This window comes from Coffea eugenioides, chromosome 1 (assembly GCF_003713205.1).
Source record: "Coffea eugenioides isolate CCC68of chromosome 1, Ceug_1.0, whole genome shotgun sequence".
NCBI lineage: Eukaryota > Viridiplantae > Streptophyta > Magnoliopsida > Gentianales > Rubiaceae > Coffea > Coffea eugenioides.
The window spans coordinates 33,390,929-33,410,947 of NC_040035.1; the positions used below are offsets into that span (position 1 = coordinate 33,390,929).

Here is a 20,019-nt window from a genome sequence, read left to right on the forward strand (position 1 = left end):
CAAATACATGCAAATACAATAAGGGAAAAGGGATGATTAATACGAAAACACACCCGGATGGTTGGGAAGGAGAAGGGGATCTTTGATTATAAACTGGAGGAGGAGCCATTCCTTCTTCTTTTCTGAATTCAGCAGTGAACTTGCAGGATCTTGAGTTGATTCTGATACTGAGAGAGAGTTCTCAGAGGTAAAACTGCCGGATTTTTGTGGGATCTTTGAATCTAATCTAATGCCTGCTCTGCAGTCTGAATCAATTAATTCCACATTCTCTTCTTTTACCAACAAGAAAAAGCGAAGGAGTAAAAAAAAGGATCGAATTTTTGCCCAATGCAGAAAAAAGGAAGCGCCCTTTGTTTTAGCGCTTTATTCCAGAGAGATGTGGTCGACCTATCTGCAGCACGCTTTCGTGTTTAATAGGATCCTTGCGGCAAAGTCGTTTTGTTCCGGAGTTAATTCATTTTGACTCCCCCAGAGTTGCCATGAAATTGGAATTCGCCTCCAAAAAGTGAAAACAATTAATTTAACTTCCAAATGAAGAAAATTATTTCAATTGGACCCTCGATTTCAGTTTTCTTTAAATACAATAGTCTTAAAATCATCTAAGACCCCAATTTTTGCCTTGGTTTCTGTTCAATATTTTGAGCGAAATTTTTGAGAAACCAATTTGTTTGCAAACTGCTCTGAAACCAAGGCTGATTTCTCCTTCCTATTTCCATATCATTTTTCACTCTTAAACACTTTTTGCCTTTTTCGCTTGATGATTTGATACTTTCATTCTTATTGTCCTTTTCTCTATAAAATCAATCACACAAAACGAGCTAATTGGGACAAGATAGCAATATTCATTGATCACGTTCAAAAGCAACTTCTTTGAGAAAATCACCACTTCAATCCTAGATTCCACTCAAAAAGTTACCAAAAAGTTCTAAAATAATCACAAAATATAGTGCATTAATAAATACTTATCAAACTAGATTAATGAGAAACTTGTCTGAGGCCATCTTAGTAATTTTATCTAGTCTTTCTTTATTGATATATAGTTTTATCTACTCTACTGCATACATTAATAGATGAAAATTTTTGATATATACAATTACATTTTCTCAAATAAGTCAATAGATGGTACAAACTTTTGATGGAACATTACATGCATCCATAAAATAAAATGTCATTTTATCTTTCACTAAGTGGCTCTTTGAAATCATTCGAGGCCTATATTGAATGGGAAACCAAAAAAAAAATGCAATGATGGCCAAATTTTTGGGAAAAAAAAAAGTCTCTTGTTTGTAGGGTTAAATAAAAATTCTTTCACTTTAGGGAGCTCAATTAAAACTTCTGGGTATTTTGAAGGATCTGATTGAAACTAATTATTCTGCAATTCTTTTATTTTTTTTTAAAATTTTTTCTGTGATTCTTTTTATTTATTCTTTTGTATTTTTTGGGTCCTCAAATCTATTTTCCAAGGTTTAACCCGCAAAGCAACCTGAGAGCCCTGAGACCAAAATCCAACTCTTCAGCTCCAAAGAAACAAATGATTGTCTCCAATCTTCCAAGACTCCAATCTCACTGGTTACCAATCGTCACTTCACCTCTGACCCAATTCTTCATCTCCAAAACACCAAAGAAACAGTTTTTCATCAACTCCACACTCCTATCGAAGCCTTTGTCAACAACCCTTTTCACCAAAACCCCGGAGAAAAACTCCTCCACATTGCAAGAATCAAGAAACCAAGAAAAATTTGTTGAAACACCTCAGATTGAGCTATCCCTTGAAAAGCTGTTTTTGCCCCCTGATACTGATGTTTCTTCCTTGACAACCCCTTTGAGTAGCAGAGTTTTGAAGGGCTCTAACATTGTGCTTAGCAAGTATGCTTCTGATGCTCAAGTTGACTGTGCTGAGTTCATAAAGAGCAGTGTTAAAACTGAAGAATGTCCTACTGATGGATTGCCTGAATTTGCTCTTGTCGGGCGGTCTAATGTGGGGAAATCCTCGCTTCTTAATTCGCTTGTTAGACGAAAACGTCTTGCTCTCACCTCGAAGAAGCCTGGTATGTGGTTTGTTGCTTACGGTATTTAAATTGATTTTACGATGTAATTGCATATTCTTTTGATTCTGCTCATAAAATCTTGCATTTCTTTTTGTTTGTTCATTCTGAACTCATTGAATGACAAAAGCTTACTGTTTCACTTGGTGCTAATTTCAGTATTAAGCTGGTTAAGTAGGTAATAGGTTCCCCCAGTCAGAAGCTTGTTTGATTTGTTTCAGGATTTTGAAACCTTTTGAATTGCAAGATTAGGTGTATGATCCTTGAAATGAGTGGTTGTCACTTGTCCGATACAATGAGCAAGTTATAATAGATTGTAAGCATGCCAAAATCGGGGTAAAGTCATATTAGTCTAGTTAATTAAAAATATGATGCCCTTAACTGGCTACATTTGGTCCTTACTGAAAAACATGCATCATTTATAAAAAGATTTTTCTTGACAATTATGTGAAGATAAAGCGGAGATTCTTCGAATAGATGAAACGGAAACTGATTGACAGCATAATGAACACTATACAGAGTACATGTTTGTGAGAGGCATAATGGGGCAAAGAATGCTAGAGCATTAATGTTCAGGTAAGGGTTTGATCTGAAGCTGGAGCTATGAGAAGGTCAATTATGCAGAAAAATTGCAGAACGAAAATACTTCATGTATCGGAATTGAGATACAGATATATTAATCGCAGTTAACTTTAAAATCAATGTTTAGCAATACATCCAAATTGGTTAGGTTGTTGGCTATAGCATGCTAAGATTTAGAAGCAGATGGAGTAATTTCTGCTATTATTGGTTCATGCCATCAAACTGCTTTAGTTGAAATTCCTTATACTTCTCCTTTGTTATGGTTAACTGTGTTTTAGAAGCTTGTTATAAAACTACTTGTTTCTTGTCATCCATGAATGTGTTGTCTTGCTGAGTTACATCTTTACATGTTTATTTTGCAGGAAAAACACAGTGTATTAACCATTTTAAGATCAATAATAACTGGTACCTTGTGGATTTGCCTGGTTATGGGTATGGAATTTACCACATAATCTTTCTTCCTATCTCTTATTAAGTTTCAGAAGATGGTTTTATATTTACTGCAATTAATGCAAGAAATTAACTACGTAGGTTCTGCTCTATCATTAATTTCGTAACTAACAGCATAGCAACTTAAACGCCAATTTTTTATTGTCAAACATTCTTATCATGGATATGTCAGTCTCCAGCCTGTAATTAGATTATCTGAATCTGGTCAAATATATCTAAATATCCTATTTATTTTTTGTAGTAGATTTATAACCAAGTCATCTAAAGTAAAGTTCTCCATATAACATAAAAGGTTGAGCATAAAAGTTATTCCCTGGCCAGAAACATTAGAAGCTTGAAGCAGATATTGTCACTGAGTACTTTCAAACTCCTTGCCTTGGCTGTAAGGGCTCGATATTGCATTATGCTCCCCATCTTTTTGTGAAAAATTCTTTTTCCAGTCTAAGTTTGAATGTATTAGAGACTAATGAATCACTAATTTACTTCAAATACTTATGTTGTGGATTCTTCAAATTTAGCTGAAACATCAATTAGAATTGATTGAGATTTTTGTTAGCTAGGCAGCCAATCGAATTTGAGTTCATGGTGGCATTATTACCATCTGATGGACATCTTATTGAAGTCAAATATACTGATTCTTCATCTCTTGTAGCTTAAGTTTTGTACAAGTTGGCAGCTAAACATGATACTGGAGGTGGCAAGTCTGCACATTTCACATATGACAGACAGAACTAAGAATTATTTTGCAGCAAAAGTGTAGTCTTGGAATGAAGCCTTGCAGCTGTCTTTTACCAATGTTGCATATGCATTTAGCTACCGTTATTGCATCTTTTGTCCCTGATATTTTTCATTTTACCTGAAGATGCTTAATATTTAGAAAAACTGCTGGTTTTTTTTGTACCTAGTATCTCAATGTTGTCAGCTTGTTGCCAATACTAGGTCTGACACTTAGCAAAGTTTGAAAAATTGCCGAGCATTAAGAAGCACCCTTATTAGTCTGACTTAGATGACTTGCCATTTATAAATCAAAAACTAAATGAGAGAGCTAAGTTCATGCCGACTGACTGCCAAATTCTGCTCCTCTATCTCACTTCCTGTTTTGGGTACAAAAAAGATCCTCTTCCTGCATGTCCAATGTAATATTTAGACAATTAACAAATTATGCCTCAGGTGATTTGACTGCAGTGTGAACAGTACGGCAAAAACATTCTTGTTATTGCTTAATTGGTATTCTCATTTATTGTAACCTGCAAAACCAGAAGGATAGGAAACCATAATTTGTCTGAAAACCTGTCATGCATTATTGTTTAAACAAACTTTCTAGACTGTTAGACTTTTGTCAATATAAAAACTATTAATAGTTTGACTTATGGATGCTAGGATCTCATTGATCTAAATTATTCTTAGTGCATGCTTCAAGAAGTGCTTTATGTCAACTGCATTATCTTTTAACAAGGAGATCTTGCAGTCAAAATCACATGTTTGATGGTTGCTTTCTCTGACTGCTATGAAATCTTGTTATAAACAAGACTGGTTGTTATACTGCTCTGTGGCTTTTATCTGACAATAATTTAGATGTGTTTAAAACTATGCTAGGAATTTCAATTTTATTTCCAAACTTTTCTAGAAGGTCTCATTACCACGGTTAAAAAGTATTTCTCACAGCTTTTTCTCCCAAAGGAGAAAGGTTATGGTTTTGCCTACTCAATTTGGTATTGAAACCCGTTGTTTGTGAAATGAGATTTGTGGACTCTCCATATGTCATCCATTTTGCTAACATTGTGAAAAAGTCTTACTGATGTTTGTTTCATGCTAAGATAGGCTGGGCATATTATAACCTGAATGAACAAACTTAATTTTGACTATATAGCTATTACATTTTTTAGCTGCCTCTTTCATTTGGAGGTTCCTTTCATGAGCGTTGTTAATGACCACAATTGCATCAAAAGACAGTTAAAAATAAGTCCCAACTTACCCATGCTGATAAATGGTTTCTGTAAATCATGAGCACTTCAGGCCAGCATAACTATTTGATATACATATTCTCTATACTATGGTGACTCTGGCCGCAAGGTGATTCTACTCCCTTTGACCATTCCTGATGCATGCTTTCCTACAGTGGAGTGCCTTTAGGTATAATGTTCTAAGTGCATTCTAGCAGAAGCCCTAGTCTATCAAATATTAGGAATAGAGTGTGCTTATGTGTTTTGTGTTTTTTTTTTATTTGTTTATTTCCCTGAGAAGAACATTGAAAGAATGCTACTAACTAGTGACTCAAGGATGATTCAATACTGTTTTATCGCCCAACTCCACAACCCAAATTTTAGATTGAAGTCAATTTAGGTTGTCTTGGAAGCTATATTTTCTGATCTAGTTCATTGTATTCATCTCTATCGACTATAGTTGGTCTTATCTTATGATTGAAAAATATTGTGCTATATTGGATAGGTATGCAGCTGCACCTCAGGAATTGCGAACAGACTGGGATAAGTTCACCAAAGATTATTTCCTAAACCGGCCAAATCTTGTTTCAGTGTTTCTCTTGATAGATGCTAGTATTCCTGCTAAAACAATTGATCTCGAGTATGCTAGTTGGCTGGGATGGAATCAGGTGATTCGATCACTTTAGTTTCTCCTTTCATCTAAATTACAAAATGACAAGTAGACGAGGAATTTCTTGTAATTGTTTTTTCCTCTTATGGGTCTCAAGACAAAGTAGTCAAGATGGGCCTTCTCTTGAATTATCTGTTTCACTTAATAGCACTTTATTCAACTTGGTTTTATGCCCCCACCATGTCCGCACATCCATCCCTAAAGTGAAAATGAAAAGCAGAAAAAATTTGCAAGATATCCATTGTATAGTAGTTTTACCTGAGTGTGACCATCTGCTCTTCTATCTTGTTAACTTTTTAGAATGCAATCAATGTCCTGAATTCTCATGATTGGTAAGTTTTTTTCTGGTGGGGAACTAGTCAAGTGTTCATAGTTCATTTGTGTCTTACCTCATTTCTCTTGAGGCTATCATTCTTCGTTGTCTCGTTTGCTCGTGTTGAGAAATATATTCCATTGGTTTCAGATACCCATGACTTTAGTGTTTACCAAATGTGACAAGCGGAAAAAGAAAAAGAATGGAGGGCGAAGACCTGAGGAAAATATTCAAAATTTTCAGGAGTTGATACGTGAATTTTTCCAAACTGCCCCTCCTTGGATTTTGACCAGCAGCATAACCAATCAAGGCCGAGATGAGATACTGTTGCATATGTCTCAGCTAAGGAACTACTGGCTCAAGCACTGAAGTTCGAATCAACCTCTCAAATGTAAGCATTCCCTCTGGGAATGTAAGCATTCCCTCTGGGAAGTGTAGCTTGTAATTAATTCATCCCATGCTTTTGTTAAATGCACTGGACAACCGGAATATGGTTGGGTCTATAGCATCCTAATTCTTCCCATGCCTTGTTAAATGCTCTGGAGAACCAGATATGATTGGGTCTATAGCATCCTCGTCGTGTACGGAGCATCTGAATGCCAGCTGATAGCAAGAAAATGGAGTCAATAGATGCCATGATTTGATCCTTGAGATTGAAGAATGATGCTTGGTAGTGCGAAATCTTTGTGAAAGGGCGCAGATGATAGATGTTCTGGATCATATGAAGTGGTCAACTGAATTTGGCATTAATCTTGCTGGTCGAAGGAAGGTGACTTAGGTGGGTTATGTAATTGTATAAAGACGCTTTTCTGTTTCTTTTGGCAAGAATGTTAAAATAGGAGATTTAAATGATGAACTAAGCCCTGTAACGAGAAAGCCAAACCTGTTATTCTATGTATTATCTTCATTTACAGCATTTACAAATGATGAGGTTATCTCAACTGGATTTTAATCGCAATTTCATTAAATGAGCTCATGGCTGCGGAAGCACTGTGTGGCTTCAAGGTGGCAGGAATAGCATTTCTAAGTTTGTCGCCGGTTGCTCTTAAGACTTGACAAGTTATAACCGGATAACCAAAATGGGATTGACTCGTGCCTGTTATCTGGAAAAACAATTTCTTACCATTCCAAATAAAAAATCCTATGTACGTATTCAAGCAAAGGGCAACCTGAAGTGGCAACCTAGTATGTTGAACCACAAGTCACCACGAAGTTGTAACATTTTCAAGGAATTGCACCGAGTCAACAGATTCATCACAAGACAAGACATCTGTTGCCCACACAGACGTCCAGATGTGAACTTAACAATGTCACAAGAATTAATTAAAAAATAATACTCTCGATAAGATAAGTAGACAACAAGAGCTCGTGCAGACACCCACCCAGAAAGCAATTAAAACCAATTAAAAGAACATTTCTTTTATCTGCATTCCTGTAAAAGCCATCCCTAATCAGTGATTCTGTACATATGATTGAATTTGTTAATGTTTACAACAGATAGCAACAGCCAGAAGATTCAAAATGACCTACATTGATCCTCAGAAAGACGAGTGAAACTAAACAAAACTGCAACAGCCTTTCAGGTTTATGATGCTGCATCAGCTGCTACCTTCTTTCTTGGTGCTGCTACAGTACCTAAAAAGATCAAGAATTATGAGTCAGATACTGATATGCTAAAAAGAACTCCACCTAAAACAGTACATAGATGTATAGACCCATACCTTCTCTGAAGTTACTTTTGAACCTAACAGCAACATGACGTAGGTACCTCATACGGCCTGTTCCAGTGGTCTTTCTTCGAATTGCCTTGATGCTCCAATTATCTGAATGCCACGCAAAAGAATAAACATTGAATTATCAAAACTTCAACCATGCAGTTTAGCCTAATGTCGGGACTGAATGAACTGTATCTGCAAGGTTCAATGTACAAAAGCGCACAAGAAATATCCAAATCCTAAGTTAATTCTCATATAAATCTTCCATCCTTAATACAAAAGCAAACAGTATTATTTTCCTGTTGACTGGTAATTGCCTATAATTGAAAACGGTCTTGCATCTTTAAAACCTTTAAAACATTTTAGCCAAATGAAAACCAAGAAAATCATTAATGGTCGAGTGATTCTCCAGTTTTATATCTATAGAAAACAAGAAATCAAAGTTCCAAATGGACATCAACCATTTGAAAAGATGTAGTTTCCCAACGTCCAAATGCTCCACAATTGAAGCACTGGATAGCGAGAGAAACAATTCTCTGGCTTCACTTTAAATAGTTCAACACATGGTATGAGACTGTGTAAACCAATAAAAACCAAGCAAAGCCAAGCGAAAAAAATGATTAGGAGGATTTGAGGAACTACAGAGTTAGAACAGGAAGAATTTTAAACAAACTCAGTCCCTTAGATGTTCATAAAAAACTGCGATCATATTCGCAACTCATTACAGGTCTGTATATACTCATCATCGTTGTTCAATCACTTCCTGACTAAATCATAAAAAAAGCATGTACATACAAGAAATACAAGATGTAGCTGCCCCAGTGTTCTTCAAAGACAATAACAGAGTTGCCAAAGAAGAGATATGGAAGAGCAGCACACCCAATTTCGCTTCAAGGGAACGAGTTGGTCAGAAACTAATTTGTTCTGGCAACCAGATAGTGAAGCCTTGCGATCTAATGGCACTACAGACATGCAGAAAACCATAAACTTCACCATCAGCACTCAGGACACTCTTAAACTCAATAAAAAAAAAGCAGATGGATTGCAATGTGCATTTACCTAACACTTGCGAGTGATAGAAATGTTTGAATCTATCTAGGAAAGGAACAGGACAAAAAATGTTCCCTACCCTCAAACTGATTCACGGAAAGACTCAAGTCTCTCTTCTTATGCGCCTCTGTCTGAACCGAACAGCTTGTGTGCAGTTGCAGCACCTTCCGGTTATTCAAGAGGCGACCATGTTCAGCAGGTTATACACATAGAAAGACTAACAGATTCAAAAATAGGAAGGAACAGCAAATATGACTCAAAGACAGAAGCCAATACTATTGATATTTCTTGCAAATAAACATCCCTATAGGGAAAAAAGGGGGGGGGGAGCCATAAAGAATGTCTAAGGCTGCTTGGAGGACACTTTATAGAGTGCAAAGAGTCCCCTCAAAAGGCCTTCAAAGACCCAAAATACCTTAAGATATTTTGAATCCACATTTCATTATATGCCTCTTAACTAAGCCAAATATGAAACTCCTAAATTGTTCATATGGCTACTCAAAGAGGCACTGCACTCTAGTAACAAATATGACATCTACATGAAGCAAAGGGGAACAAACCCTGAATTGAAAAATGAGGCATTTCTGTCCATTTAAAAAGAAATTAATGTCAAAATGGGAAGCCCTCACCGTGAAAGAAAGATATCTACGAAAATGGTCACATCATAAGAAAGTTCCATTTAGCTATTTAGACATAGCAAAATAAGCATCTTCCGCACTTTTTGCCCATTTTGAGTACAGATACCCAAAAAGAAAATAACCATAACAAAAGCTAATCAATTGACAATACCCAATTTTGATGCATATAACAGACAATTTCCATTTTCTAAACCCTCAAAATCCATCTTCGTCTTAATTCTAGCTAAAATCAGTTTCCCTCCAAGCCTTCACCATTTACATTTCTAATTAATCTTTCCTAAATAGTCTCATCTCAACAACATGGAAATAAAACATAAACAGGAAAAAAAACTGAACGACAGTAAAACAAATCCCATATGCATAAGAAGTTATTTTTTTCATGTCATCAAAAAAGTTAATTTTAAAACAGAAATAAATGAAAACTGAGATTAGTGAATATACATTTCCGAAGACGAGCTGCAGGGTAACCACATGAAGCACAACGACTCTTCTGCAGGTGGAAGCTCCGCCGCCCACATCTCACACACAGTGTGTGTGTTTTGTTCCTTCTCTTACCAAAACTACCTGTTCCTTTTCCCTTTCATCCATAAAAAAGGGAAAAAAAAAACAAATACAAACATCAATAACCATCAAATACGGTAATATTTATGCATATAAACATAGATTAAAAAAAATGAGGGATTGAAGGGGCATAGAAAAAGTACCATGGAAGGAAGGAAACCCTAAAGAAACCCTAGGCGAACACCTGAGTTTTAGAAATGTCTGTTGTGAGATTTAATTTATAAGTAAATCGTTCTCAAGTTAGGGTTTTTTTTTTCCTTTGATAGGGCTAATTTCTTCTGCACAACTGGGCCGTGATTTAGACGAGTAATTTTCATTTGTGTTCTTGGGTCCTTTAGCAGTTGTCACAACTGGGCTGAATGGTATCTCATGTCTTTTGTTTGGACCATGTCTTTGAATTTTTTGTTTTTTTTTTTCTTTCAAAAAAGGTAGTGTCCGCAGTTAGGGATAGCAGCTAGGCGGTGTTACGGTAGAACCGTAGAAGAAGTTTCTCTCCTCATTCCGTTCTACAAAAGTAGGGATGGCAACGGGGCGGGGTTGGGGCGGGGGAGGGGCGTTGCCTATTAGTTCCCCCCGTCCCCCGTTTCCTGCTCCCCCGTCCCGCCCCGCCCCCGCCCTGCCTTGTCTCACTTCCCCCGCGGGGGCACCCGCGCCCGCGAGGTTAATAAATTTTATTATATAATTTTATTATAATTAAATTTTAATAAATAATCAAGTACTAAAATATCAACACATCACCAAATTATTATTCATTGTAATTTTACAATTGAAACTCATAAAAACAATCAAACAGAAGTTATTTGAATACAATCCAATATGATGAAATAAATATAACTAAAATAGTCAAGTTTTCACTTTTAGTACAAATGCAATCACTAATTCTTTATTGTGTTTGTGCTTTTTTTTGAGAAAAAAGTGTTATTCTATTAAATGTAATTAGAAATTTAGTATAAATGTATTAGTAAATTTAGTATAACTAATTAATAAATTCTATTAGTAGACATGTATAATTATTCATATAATTGATAATATCAATTATATTACATAAACTAATATACATTATATAATACATCTAACTAATAATATCATTATCATAAATTTATAACTAATTAACTTACATATTATATATATTTATATATTTTGTTTTGCGGGTGGCCGCCCCGTTTCTAAGCGGGGGGAAATAATTCCCCCCCCCCTCGCCCCCGCCCCACCCCCCGCCCCGAGAGCCCCCCTCGCGGGCACTCGCCCCCATTGCCATCCCTATACAAAAGTTCTCTTTGCCCTTGTCCTGTCCCCACCCTGCCCCACCACCCCCATAGGTGCATTCGTTCTGTCCCACTGTCATTATTATTATTATTATTATTATTTAATTTAACTTTTCAATTTATATAGATCTATTAATAGTTTTATTAATTATTCTTTTGAAATTTTAGCAAAAAAAATTACATTATTTTATTATAACAGCATAACATGTTACTTATTTTATACAATATATTTATAGAATAACAATAACAACTTAACATTTATTTCATATTGTACAGATAAAAATATACATATATATTATACTATATTAAAATATAGATAGGAGCAGGTGGGACGAGGGAGCACCATTTAACGCACGGGGAGAAAAAATCCCCTTACCATGCCCTAACCCCCATCCCTATTCCTCTACCTACAGAATGGACACTCGCATGTACCCGCCCCCATTATCATTCTTACACTGTTAGATGCACTTAGCACATTTCTTTTAGATTATTCTGCTATCTATTTTACGAAACAGTAAATTATATATATGTGTACATACATATGTATATATATTCGTGTTCTGACATCCTATGATTGGAATGATCATTATTACCATTGTTCCTTTTTGTACTAACAATTAAATACAATTATTTTTGGACATTCTTATTCATGGTAATTTTTTTCGATCAACTCAATAACTTCTCATTTTTGGATGATCTTCAATCATGTTTTGACATTCTATGATTGGTTTGATCATTTATTGCTATTGTTTCTTTTTTTTTCTGCTATTAATTAAACACAATGTTTTTTTGCAATTTCTTATTCATAGTAATTTTCTATTAATCTATTAATAACCCATCTTACATGCATTCAAATTAATTATGTCATATCTCTTACTCTTTTTTTTTGTCCTTCAATCAACTCATGGCTTTCATATTTTAATTATTTTCAAAATAAAACTACACAATTAGGACTTTCTTACTTCATGGCAATTTTCTATTAATTTATTAATGACCTATCTCCAATTTGAATTAATTATTTTGAGTGGCATTTTCCTTTTTTTTAATGATTGGTGCATTAAGACATAGATATAGTTCCTGTTTTAGTAGGTTATTGAGTTGTTGCTCTAATTTTCTGCTAAGTGAACATTTTTTTCCATAAATACAAGGTTGTAAAAGTTCTTCCAAATTATTTTTCTTTTGTTACTTTTTAATAATTTGAGCAAATAATAAGTTCATTTTCTTTTTTCTATATTCTTTTTTTTTGTAAGTGAGAGGATTTAAACCCATGATCTCTTACTTATAACTCCTCTCACCTTATCATCCAACCCAATCATTTCCCCCTAATAACTTTCTTATCTATTAGTTTGCTATTTAAAATTATTTTTAGCTGTGAAAATATCAAATATTAAGTGCATTATTTTTCTTTGTTTTATTGACTTATTATAGTACACTACATTTTTTTTACAAATCTATAAAAGGCACATTTCATACTGTTTATATTGTTCAAGTTTACCAAATCTTTATACCACCTATGTATAGTCCTATTCGAGGAATGGTTAAGAATTAGTAAAAGAATAAAATAAAAAACTCAATAACATGAGGATAGGTGTACTTCGTTATTCTTTTCATACATTATATAATTATTTTCATGATTAAATTCAATGCCATTGGTCAAGATTTTGTTTTAATAAGAGGAGATTAAAAACCATAGGTGTTATTAATTATTTTTTGTGCTTTTAACTTCTTATTATTCTTCATTATACAAAGTACGAAGTACTACTATGTCTTTTTCTTTTTAACCTAAATCTTTTTTCTAAATGGTCATTATCACAAAGGAATAATAATAATTTAGATCCATCAATTTGGCAACACTTTACCATTAAAACAACTTAACAAATAACAATACATATATATATATATATATTCAGATCCAATAATAACAATAATAATAATTCAGATCCAGCAATTTGGCAACACTTTAACATTAAAACAACTTAACAATATGTATGTATCACCAACTTTTCTATGCCTCTTCAAAACAAATGCATCAATTTGCAATAAAAAAACTATAAATTACAAATTGATGCTGAATCCTTTAAAATCCTTCAAGGCTTTCCTAATCTCGTAAAATAATTGGGTGAACTATTGTATTCTCTTGTTTCATGAGTAAGAAGATGACACTCCAATCCCTTGGAGAATTTGGCTTATAAACCAAATCAACTTTCAAATCTACAAATTTTTTTTCTTTTCTCTTTTTTTTTTTTTTTTGTAAAAATGGTCTTTGAGGAGTAGCAGGTGGTATTTCTTGAAAAAGGGGTGTACCTTAAACCTATTCTGATGAACTCCATGCAATTTTGGAGAAAATTCAATGATAAAAATACTAATATAATAATCAAGAGATTAAATTGATAATGTTCATGTGAAACAACATCTTGGTTAACGAAGCAAAAGTTGGTTTTTAGTTTTGAGTTAAAAAAAAAAGTTTAGGACTCTTTGACCTTAAAATAGGATTGTAAGGATTGTATGTGCAGATATTATGGTAGCATAAAACAACAAATATGAGTAACCTTTAAAAGTATTTCAAGATAATTGAAAGGGACAATTTGAAGTCTTCCCGGACAAGTCAAAAAATAATACTAAAAAGCTCAATCACAAAAGAAAAAAATAAACTTTTCTTTAATGTTATTTGTTTTTTTTTTGTCTCTACTGAAATTCTCAATTGTGTATAATTTTCTTTTATAATGGAGTATTAAACTCAATTCTTCCCAAAACATTCAGTTTAGTAAATAAATTTAATTGAACAAATTTCAATTTAGTTTAGTCATTTATTTCAGTAGAATGATTTAATATTGTTAAAGATTTTCTTTTCAGCATAAACAAAATTGTCCTTAGAAGTATATGAAATAGTCTTTAGAAGCAGAAACAAAATAGTCTTTAGAAGCATATCAAATAAATCATTCTCAATTTTCTCCTATTCAATAAAACTTCTTCTCTATTTTTTCTTGAATTTCTCTCCTAACTTCTTCCCTAATTCCTCCTTTATTTCATTCATAACAAGTCCAATGAACACACTATTATTTACTATAAAATGTATAAAATAGAGTCTAACTTAAACAAATATAGTTTTTTTTAACCATGTGTTTGTCTTCTTCCCCTCATAGTCGCCATTATAGCCCAATTCAATTTGAAGAGCTCTTTTATTGTCGTTAAGAATGATAAAAGGTCCATCATTCCTTTTATAGTCATATATCTTTTATAAATAATAAAAGCTCCATGGTTCTTCTTTATAGTTATGTATCTTTTATAGCACACGCAATATATCAAGCATTTTACCTTTCAACCTTGACACTTAGTAGTATGTGAAATTCAGTATCGATGTTCTTATCACCCAACTTTTTCTGATAAAGACTACAGATGATAGCCAAACGATGCTGCTATAAAAATGATGTATCAACACTAAATGTCAATCCGGGCTTTTTTTATATGAAACAAGTACGGAAAATCGCCAATTTGGTCCTCAAACTATTTTACTAAAGCCAATTTGGTCCATCAACATTTTATCACACGAATTAAGTCTCTTAACTAAAATTATTGTGCCAATTGAGGACCTATACGGCGTCGCCACCCAAAACTCATGTATCTGTACAGAAACCAACGGCAAGGCAAGGGTTTTTTTGGAAGTACACATCCTAATTTCTACGGGAAGCAAGACAGATCCCATTTTGCATCCAAATTGGGGGAAACCTATGAAATTAGGGGTTTTCCAAGACATAACCCATTTCGCATCCAAATAGCGGAAGAAATTAGGGGCTTGAAACCGATTCCCAATTACCAGCTTACAACTATAATGTCTTCAAGTTCATCCTTTGAAGTGCATAGCAGATGGAGAAATTTGGATGCGGGATCGTCCAGCTCAGCTACAAATCGATCTTCAAGGAAGGAGGCCTATGGAAGTTCACATTTCGGAGGATCTAGCCTGGGAAAAGCTGAATACTACAATGGGGAGGAAATCGTGAAGTGCCATTGCCAAGAATCCTGCAGAATAGTGTCTTCTTGGACTGCAGCAAATCCGTCAAGAAGGTTCCATGGATGTAGAAATTACGGTGTAATGATACCAGCCAAATGCTTAAATTTTAATAATCTTTGTAATGGTTAGGGTGTATTTATTTAAGTTTTATTACTAATGATGGATTAATTTTGAACACAGACTGCTTATTGTTGCAAATTTTTTTTATGGTACGATCCGCCCTTACCGGAGTATACAAAGAACACGATTTCTAAATTGTTAAGGGAACTAAGGAAAGCCGAAGAAAAAACAAGGAAATGAGGATAGAAATTCAAAGGTTGAGAAAAAAAGCCTAGATGTTGATGTTGGCACTGGTAGGAGGTTGCATCTTATTAATGGCAGTATGGGTTCACAATGCAAGAAGAAAGCCTGTGGAACTAGGACTCAAAATGTTGTATTATAAATAGCGTAGTTGCAAGGCCAAGTTGGTATGCAATGTAATGTTCTTGTTTGTAAAGTCTTACCTTTGTTTATTCTTGTTGTTGAGATGGAGAAATTTATCAGATATGATCTACTCTGCTGGTTTGCTTCTTGATTGGAATTGGGTTCACCACCACTTGCAAACAGTCAATTCCTTTGAGTGTTGTAAAAATTTCTAAAACAAATGCTTATCTCATATGCTTATCTCAAGAGGCACCCTTAATTTTGTTTATCAGAACGATTCAAAAGGAAATTACTATTCATATTTTCATTTTAGCTTCTTGCATTCCAGTTCACTTAATAAAGGTAATTGAGAAGTGAAAATATCACCTCTTATTCAAAATGAATTGTTATTGACTTTGTGTAGCCGAAATGCTACTGCAAGCATATCTTCCGGGCTCCAGGTAAGAAAAAGAAAGTATGTCGGGACCCTTTTCTCTTTATTTTGAGAGACTAAAAATTTATATATATATTTTAAAAAAAAAGAAGCATCGTGATTATTGAGGTGGTCCTCCATCCTTTGAAACTAAAAGTAAACTTTCTAGACCTGGAAAATTTTGAGATTAGCTAGCCCCTTTTATTGAATGTCAAGTCAATTTTCTTGGAATCTCAATTAATGGCACGCCATCTTGGTTAAGGAAACTAAAACACCAAATTACCCCATTATAAGAATGAAAATGAAAGAACAGCAAAAGGTCTCTATTGTACTAGTCTTATAAAGTTGCAAAGTTTGCCAGATAAATGGCATGCTGAACTACCGAGCACTACCGTGTGCGGCCTCGTATTATTGCCATCTTCTATCTTGGCCCCTTAGTTGTTGGATATCATAACATTATATTGTGTTAAAAGGTTAAAAAAATTTTTGACAGAGTTTTACCTTAAAAATGAACAATCTCACCTGCCAACCAAACAACCATTGTGATACATACACAATATATAAGAGTAAAATCATGAATACATGTGGTCAGGTACATTTCCAACCAGTAACAAAAGCATTCGTTCACTAAAGAAGTCAATTGTAACTTAACAAAAGCTAAAACACAATTGACTGGTTCAACCATGCTAACAAAAGCTATGCAAAATGTGGGTTGACCCGCAGGCCAGTAACAAAAGCATTCGTTCACTAAAGAAGTCAATTGTAACTTAACAAAAGTTAAAACACAATTATGGGTTCAACCATGCTAACAAAAGCTATATAAAATGTGGGTTGACCCGCATGACAACAGCACCATAAATTTCAGTCATGCTCTATCATCTTATATGGGCTGACCCACAGCACAAAATTAACAAAAGCTATACAAAATTGACTTGACCCAAAGAACAACAACATCAATTTTTTAATTCAGTCGTGGTCTAAGTGGAGCTTCTTCATTGCACATGCATGGCTAGTCAAGGTGTGTTATTCCTGGTTGACTAGCATCATCCGGTTCATCTAAGAGTCTATGAGCCTGCATATAATCAACAGGTACAGGTCAATGCAATGACTTAAGGAGCAAAGCAAATGTTAAGTTCATATTGATGCTAAAAAGCCTACTTTCTGCTTGGTTCTTCGTTTTTTTCCAACCGATTCAACGTACGGACCATAAGTATCCATTTTTGCCCTCCTTAATCTCCAACCTTGTGCTTTTATAGTTGGACATGTCTTTTTGTTATGCCCTGGAGCTCGACAGAAGTAGCATTTGATTTTCTTCTTCGGTTCAACAATTTCAGTGGAATGTGCACTTGAAACTACAAAGCAAGAAATGAAAAAAATATTGAATTTAAGTATGTCCTCAAATTCACTGAAACATAACTTTTCGCAGATTAACCATATGTCATCAAATTTATTTACCATTTTCTGCATGAACAACAGCTTGTATGTCCACATGGCAGCCTTCAGCTGGTTGTTGTTCACCCGCTACAGGTTGTTCATCCATTGGTTGTGCTTGTTGATATGGAAAAAATTTAAAAAGTTAGACAAAACAGCAAAGGTTGTTAGCAATATTTTGGTAGAATAGCAGTGTTCAAAAATAGGTAAAAGAGGACATATACTAGCCTGGCTATAGTCTAAGTCAGTCCCTACAACATCAGAGTAGCCCTCGAGATGACTAGTTGGACATGTTCTTCGATTGTGACCATACCATACCGTTGACATTTGCTGCATTTGTTGCTGCTGAGAGAAGGACCCCTTCCAGTGCCATGGCCAACTAAATGCTCAGCTGGTATAACCAATGGACATTTCCTTATCGTATCTCCCTTTTCATGACATTTTGAGCAACTTAATGTACCTCCAGCTCTTGACAGTTTAGTCACTCCATTATTACTCTTTCGAGGTTCATCTGGTTCCCTCCTCCTTGCTTTTTTTGGCCTACCAGGAAGTCTCAACTTCTTTGGTGGTAGGATCGGGATCTTACCAGATTCCCTCCAAGCATTAGGTCCCGGTAATGGAGCAATAGTTGGCTCGTATGCTGCCAAATATGCCTCTCTCAAGTAGCAGCTGTGCACGTAGTCCTCTGGTTTGGCATTTATTAGTGGAATACAGCAAACTGCATGGCAACAGGGCAATCCCGTGAGCTCCCACTTTCTACACGTGCATGTGCGCCTTTCAACATCAACCACATAGGTTCCACCGTAGATATGCTGCACTTCGAATCTTTTGTCATCTGAGTGTCTAGCAATATTGACAGCAGCCTCATTTTTTGCCTTTTCAAGCTTTTTTTGAATCTTTGGACAAATTACATCAGTCCTCTTCTTCATTCATTCCCTTTTTATCCGCATCCTATCCATGAGGTAAATTCTAAGGGTCTCCAACATACCCAAGATTGGTTTCTCTCTAGCTTCCAAGATCACAGCATTGAAACTCTCACAAAGGTTATTCAGTAGGATATCGCACTTAGTTGTTTCTCTAAAATGTGATCTTGACCATTGTCTTGGATTTGTATTGTCCACCAGCCACTTATGAGCATGACTACTCTTTTAAAGCATCCATCTCACTCAAATTTGCGCATGTATGATGACCTTGCACAAGCCCAAAATCTTTATTGATTCACCTGGATACGACTTCTTCATATTATTGTGTAGATGCCTTACACAATGCCGATGCTCCACACCCGAAGTGACTTCATGAATGGCAGGCCCCAATCCCTGTTAAGGGTGTAACCATCAATTTTTTTAAAAAAAATACGTATTATATTTTCATTAATTGCAACCTAGGTAATCCAAAAAACAAGAAGATTGTAATTACCTTTTGTCTATCACTGATGCAAGTCCATGTTTTTTGTTCATGAATGCACAAGTCATGTTTCAAGAACTCCATGAACCACTTCCATGAGCTCTTATTCTCAATTTCAACTACTGCATATGCAATGGGGTAGATACAGTTGTTGGCATCAATCCCAACGGCAGTCAACAATACTCCTGGATGTGGATCCCTCAAGTGGCAACCATCTAAACCAATCAATTGTCGACAACCAGCCTTGAAGCCTTTTTTCAATACTTCAAAGTATATGTATATCCTTTGAAATCTTTCCTTACCACTTATATCATCAACCGTTGTCTCCATATGTATCGTTGAGCCAGGATTGCAATTTAACAACTCTTCGTAGTAGTCCCATAGCTTTGTGTATTATTGTTTGTAACTGCCATAGATCAAAAGCTTTGCCTTCATAAAGGTCTTACTCACTTGGTCTCTTGTGATATTCACATTTAGCTCTAAGTGCACCTTCTCCTTAAATTCTGTGACACTCACCCTCTTATTTAATCTAAGAAAGTCCATATAGTGTCTACTTAGGAAACCTGAATTGGCACGCTTGTGATAAAAAGTCCTACCACAATTGCAAGATGGTCCCATGGTTCTAATAACAAAAGCGTCACTATCAATCTCTTTTGAAGCATAAATGAACCAGCCACAATTTGCACTATTGCATTTAGCCCGCATTCTAGACGTGTCATTTTTACCCCACCTAAAATGTTTACCCCATTTAACTCCATAATAATCAATAGCTTGTTTAAATATCCGTTTATCATCAAACAACAGCCCAACAAAGAATTTTGGATCGACCATATCATGCTCAAGTCTAAACTTCACGTATCTTGGCTTTCTCCTCTTTGAACTATCTTCATTCGAGGCTTCATTATTGCTATTTAACCCTTCAGAATTCATTGACTCTAATTCTTCATGCACTTGAATATTTTCTTCATGGTACAACTTGAAATCAATAGTTGTATCATTCCTATTTTACTGCCTAAATGCTCCTCCAACAACAGGCTTTTTTTGTTCATTTTTTTTGCCTTCATTCTTGCTCTCATCAACAACTGTTTCTATTGTCTCTTTCACTTTT

At 35.0% G+C, this 20,019-nt stretch overlaps 2 protein-coding genes and 4 non-coding genes across 7 annotated transcripts; 1 reads left to right on the forward strand and 5 right to left on the reverse strand.

Annotated features, from left to right (window-relative positions):
- The first annotated feature begins 1,470 nt into the window (after positions 1 to 1,470).
- Positions 1,471 to 6,966, forward strand: LOC113750112 (GTP-binding protein At2g22870-like). Of its 2 annotated transcripts, none has more exons than XM_027294053.1 (5): positions 1,471 to 2,048; positions 2,990 to 3,059; positions 5,526 to 5,688; positions 6,154 to 6,394; positions 6,555 to 6,966. In XM_027294053.1, exons 1-4 carry the CDS (start codon positions 1,532 to 1,534, stop codon positions 6,370 to 6,372), a joined length of 969 nt encoding a protein of 322 aa, XP_027149854.1. In that variant the 5' UTR covers positions 1,471 to 1,531; the 3' UTR covers positions 6,373 to 6,394; positions 6,555 to 6,966. The 2 variants fall into 2 exon arrangements, with proteins under 2 accessions (XP_027149854.1, XP_027149861.1); XM_027294060.1 differs by having other exon boundaries at positions 6,154 to 6,373; positions 6,624 to 6,966.
- Positions 6,967 to 7,396: 430 nt separating this feature from the next.
- LOC113770075 (60S ribosomal protein L37-3-like) lies at positions 7,397 to 10,221 on the reverse strand. The gene is made up of 4 exons (XM_027314460.1): positions 10,111 to 10,221; positions 9,848 to 9,983; positions 7,725 to 7,826; positions 7,397 to 7,638 (listed from the first exon to the last, which is right to left on the reverse strand). The coding sequence occupies exons 1-4, from the start codon at positions 10,111 to 10,113 to the stop codon at positions 7,589 to 7,591; spliced, it is 291 nt and encodes a 96-aa protein (XP_027170261.1). The 5' UTR covers positions 10,114 to 10,221; the 3' UTR covers positions 7,397 to 7,588.
- Positions 8,189 to 8,325, reverse strand: LOC113753006. The gene has a single exon (XR_003464950.1). It is a non-coding gene; the product is annotated as a small nucleolar RNA snoR136 (small nucleolar RNA).
- LOC113753082 lies at positions 8,385 to 8,471 on the reverse strand. The gene has a single exon (XR_003464965.1). It is a non-coding gene; the product is annotated as a small nucleolar RNA SNORD25 (small nucleolar RNA).
- LOC113753013 lies at positions 8,798 to 8,955 on the reverse strand. Its single transcript, XR_003464951.1, has one exon. It is a non-coding gene; the product is annotated as a small nucleolar RNA snoR138 (small nucleolar RNA).
- Positions 9,106 to 9,236, reverse strand: LOC113752968. The gene has a single exon (XR_003464943.1). It is a non-coding gene; the product is annotated as a small nucleolar RNA U19 (small nucleolar RNA).
- Positions 10,222 to 20,019: the final 9,798 nt, after the last annotated feature.

What these genes read in the sequence shown, in the direction of transcription:
- LOC113750112 (XM_027294053.1), top strand. Translation starts at nt 1,532, where the DNA reads ATGATTGTCTCCAATCTTCCAAGACTCCAATCTCACTGGTTACCAATC. An exon ending in TCTCACCTCGAAGAAGCCTG is followed by an intron (nt 2,049 to 2,989) that starts GTATGTGGTTTG and finishes TTTATTTTGCAG; the next exon opens with GAAAAACACAGTGTATTAAC. An exon ending in GTGGATTTGCCTGGTTATGG is followed by an intron (nt 3,060 to 5,525) that starts GTATGGAATTTA and finishes TATATTGGATAG; the next exon opens with GTATGCAGCTGCACCTCAGG.
- LOC113770075 (XM_027314460.1), bottom strand. An exon ending in TGCAGCTCGTCTTCGGAAAT is followed by an intron (nt 7,827 to 9,847) that starts GTATATTCACTA and finishes CGTGGCATTCAG; the next exon opens with ATAATTGGAGCATCAAGGCA. An exon ending in CAAAAGTAACTTCAGAGAAG is followed by an intron (nt 7,639 to 7,724) that starts GTATGGGTCTAT and finishes TGATCTTTTTAG; the next exon opens with GTACTGTAGCAGCACCAAGA.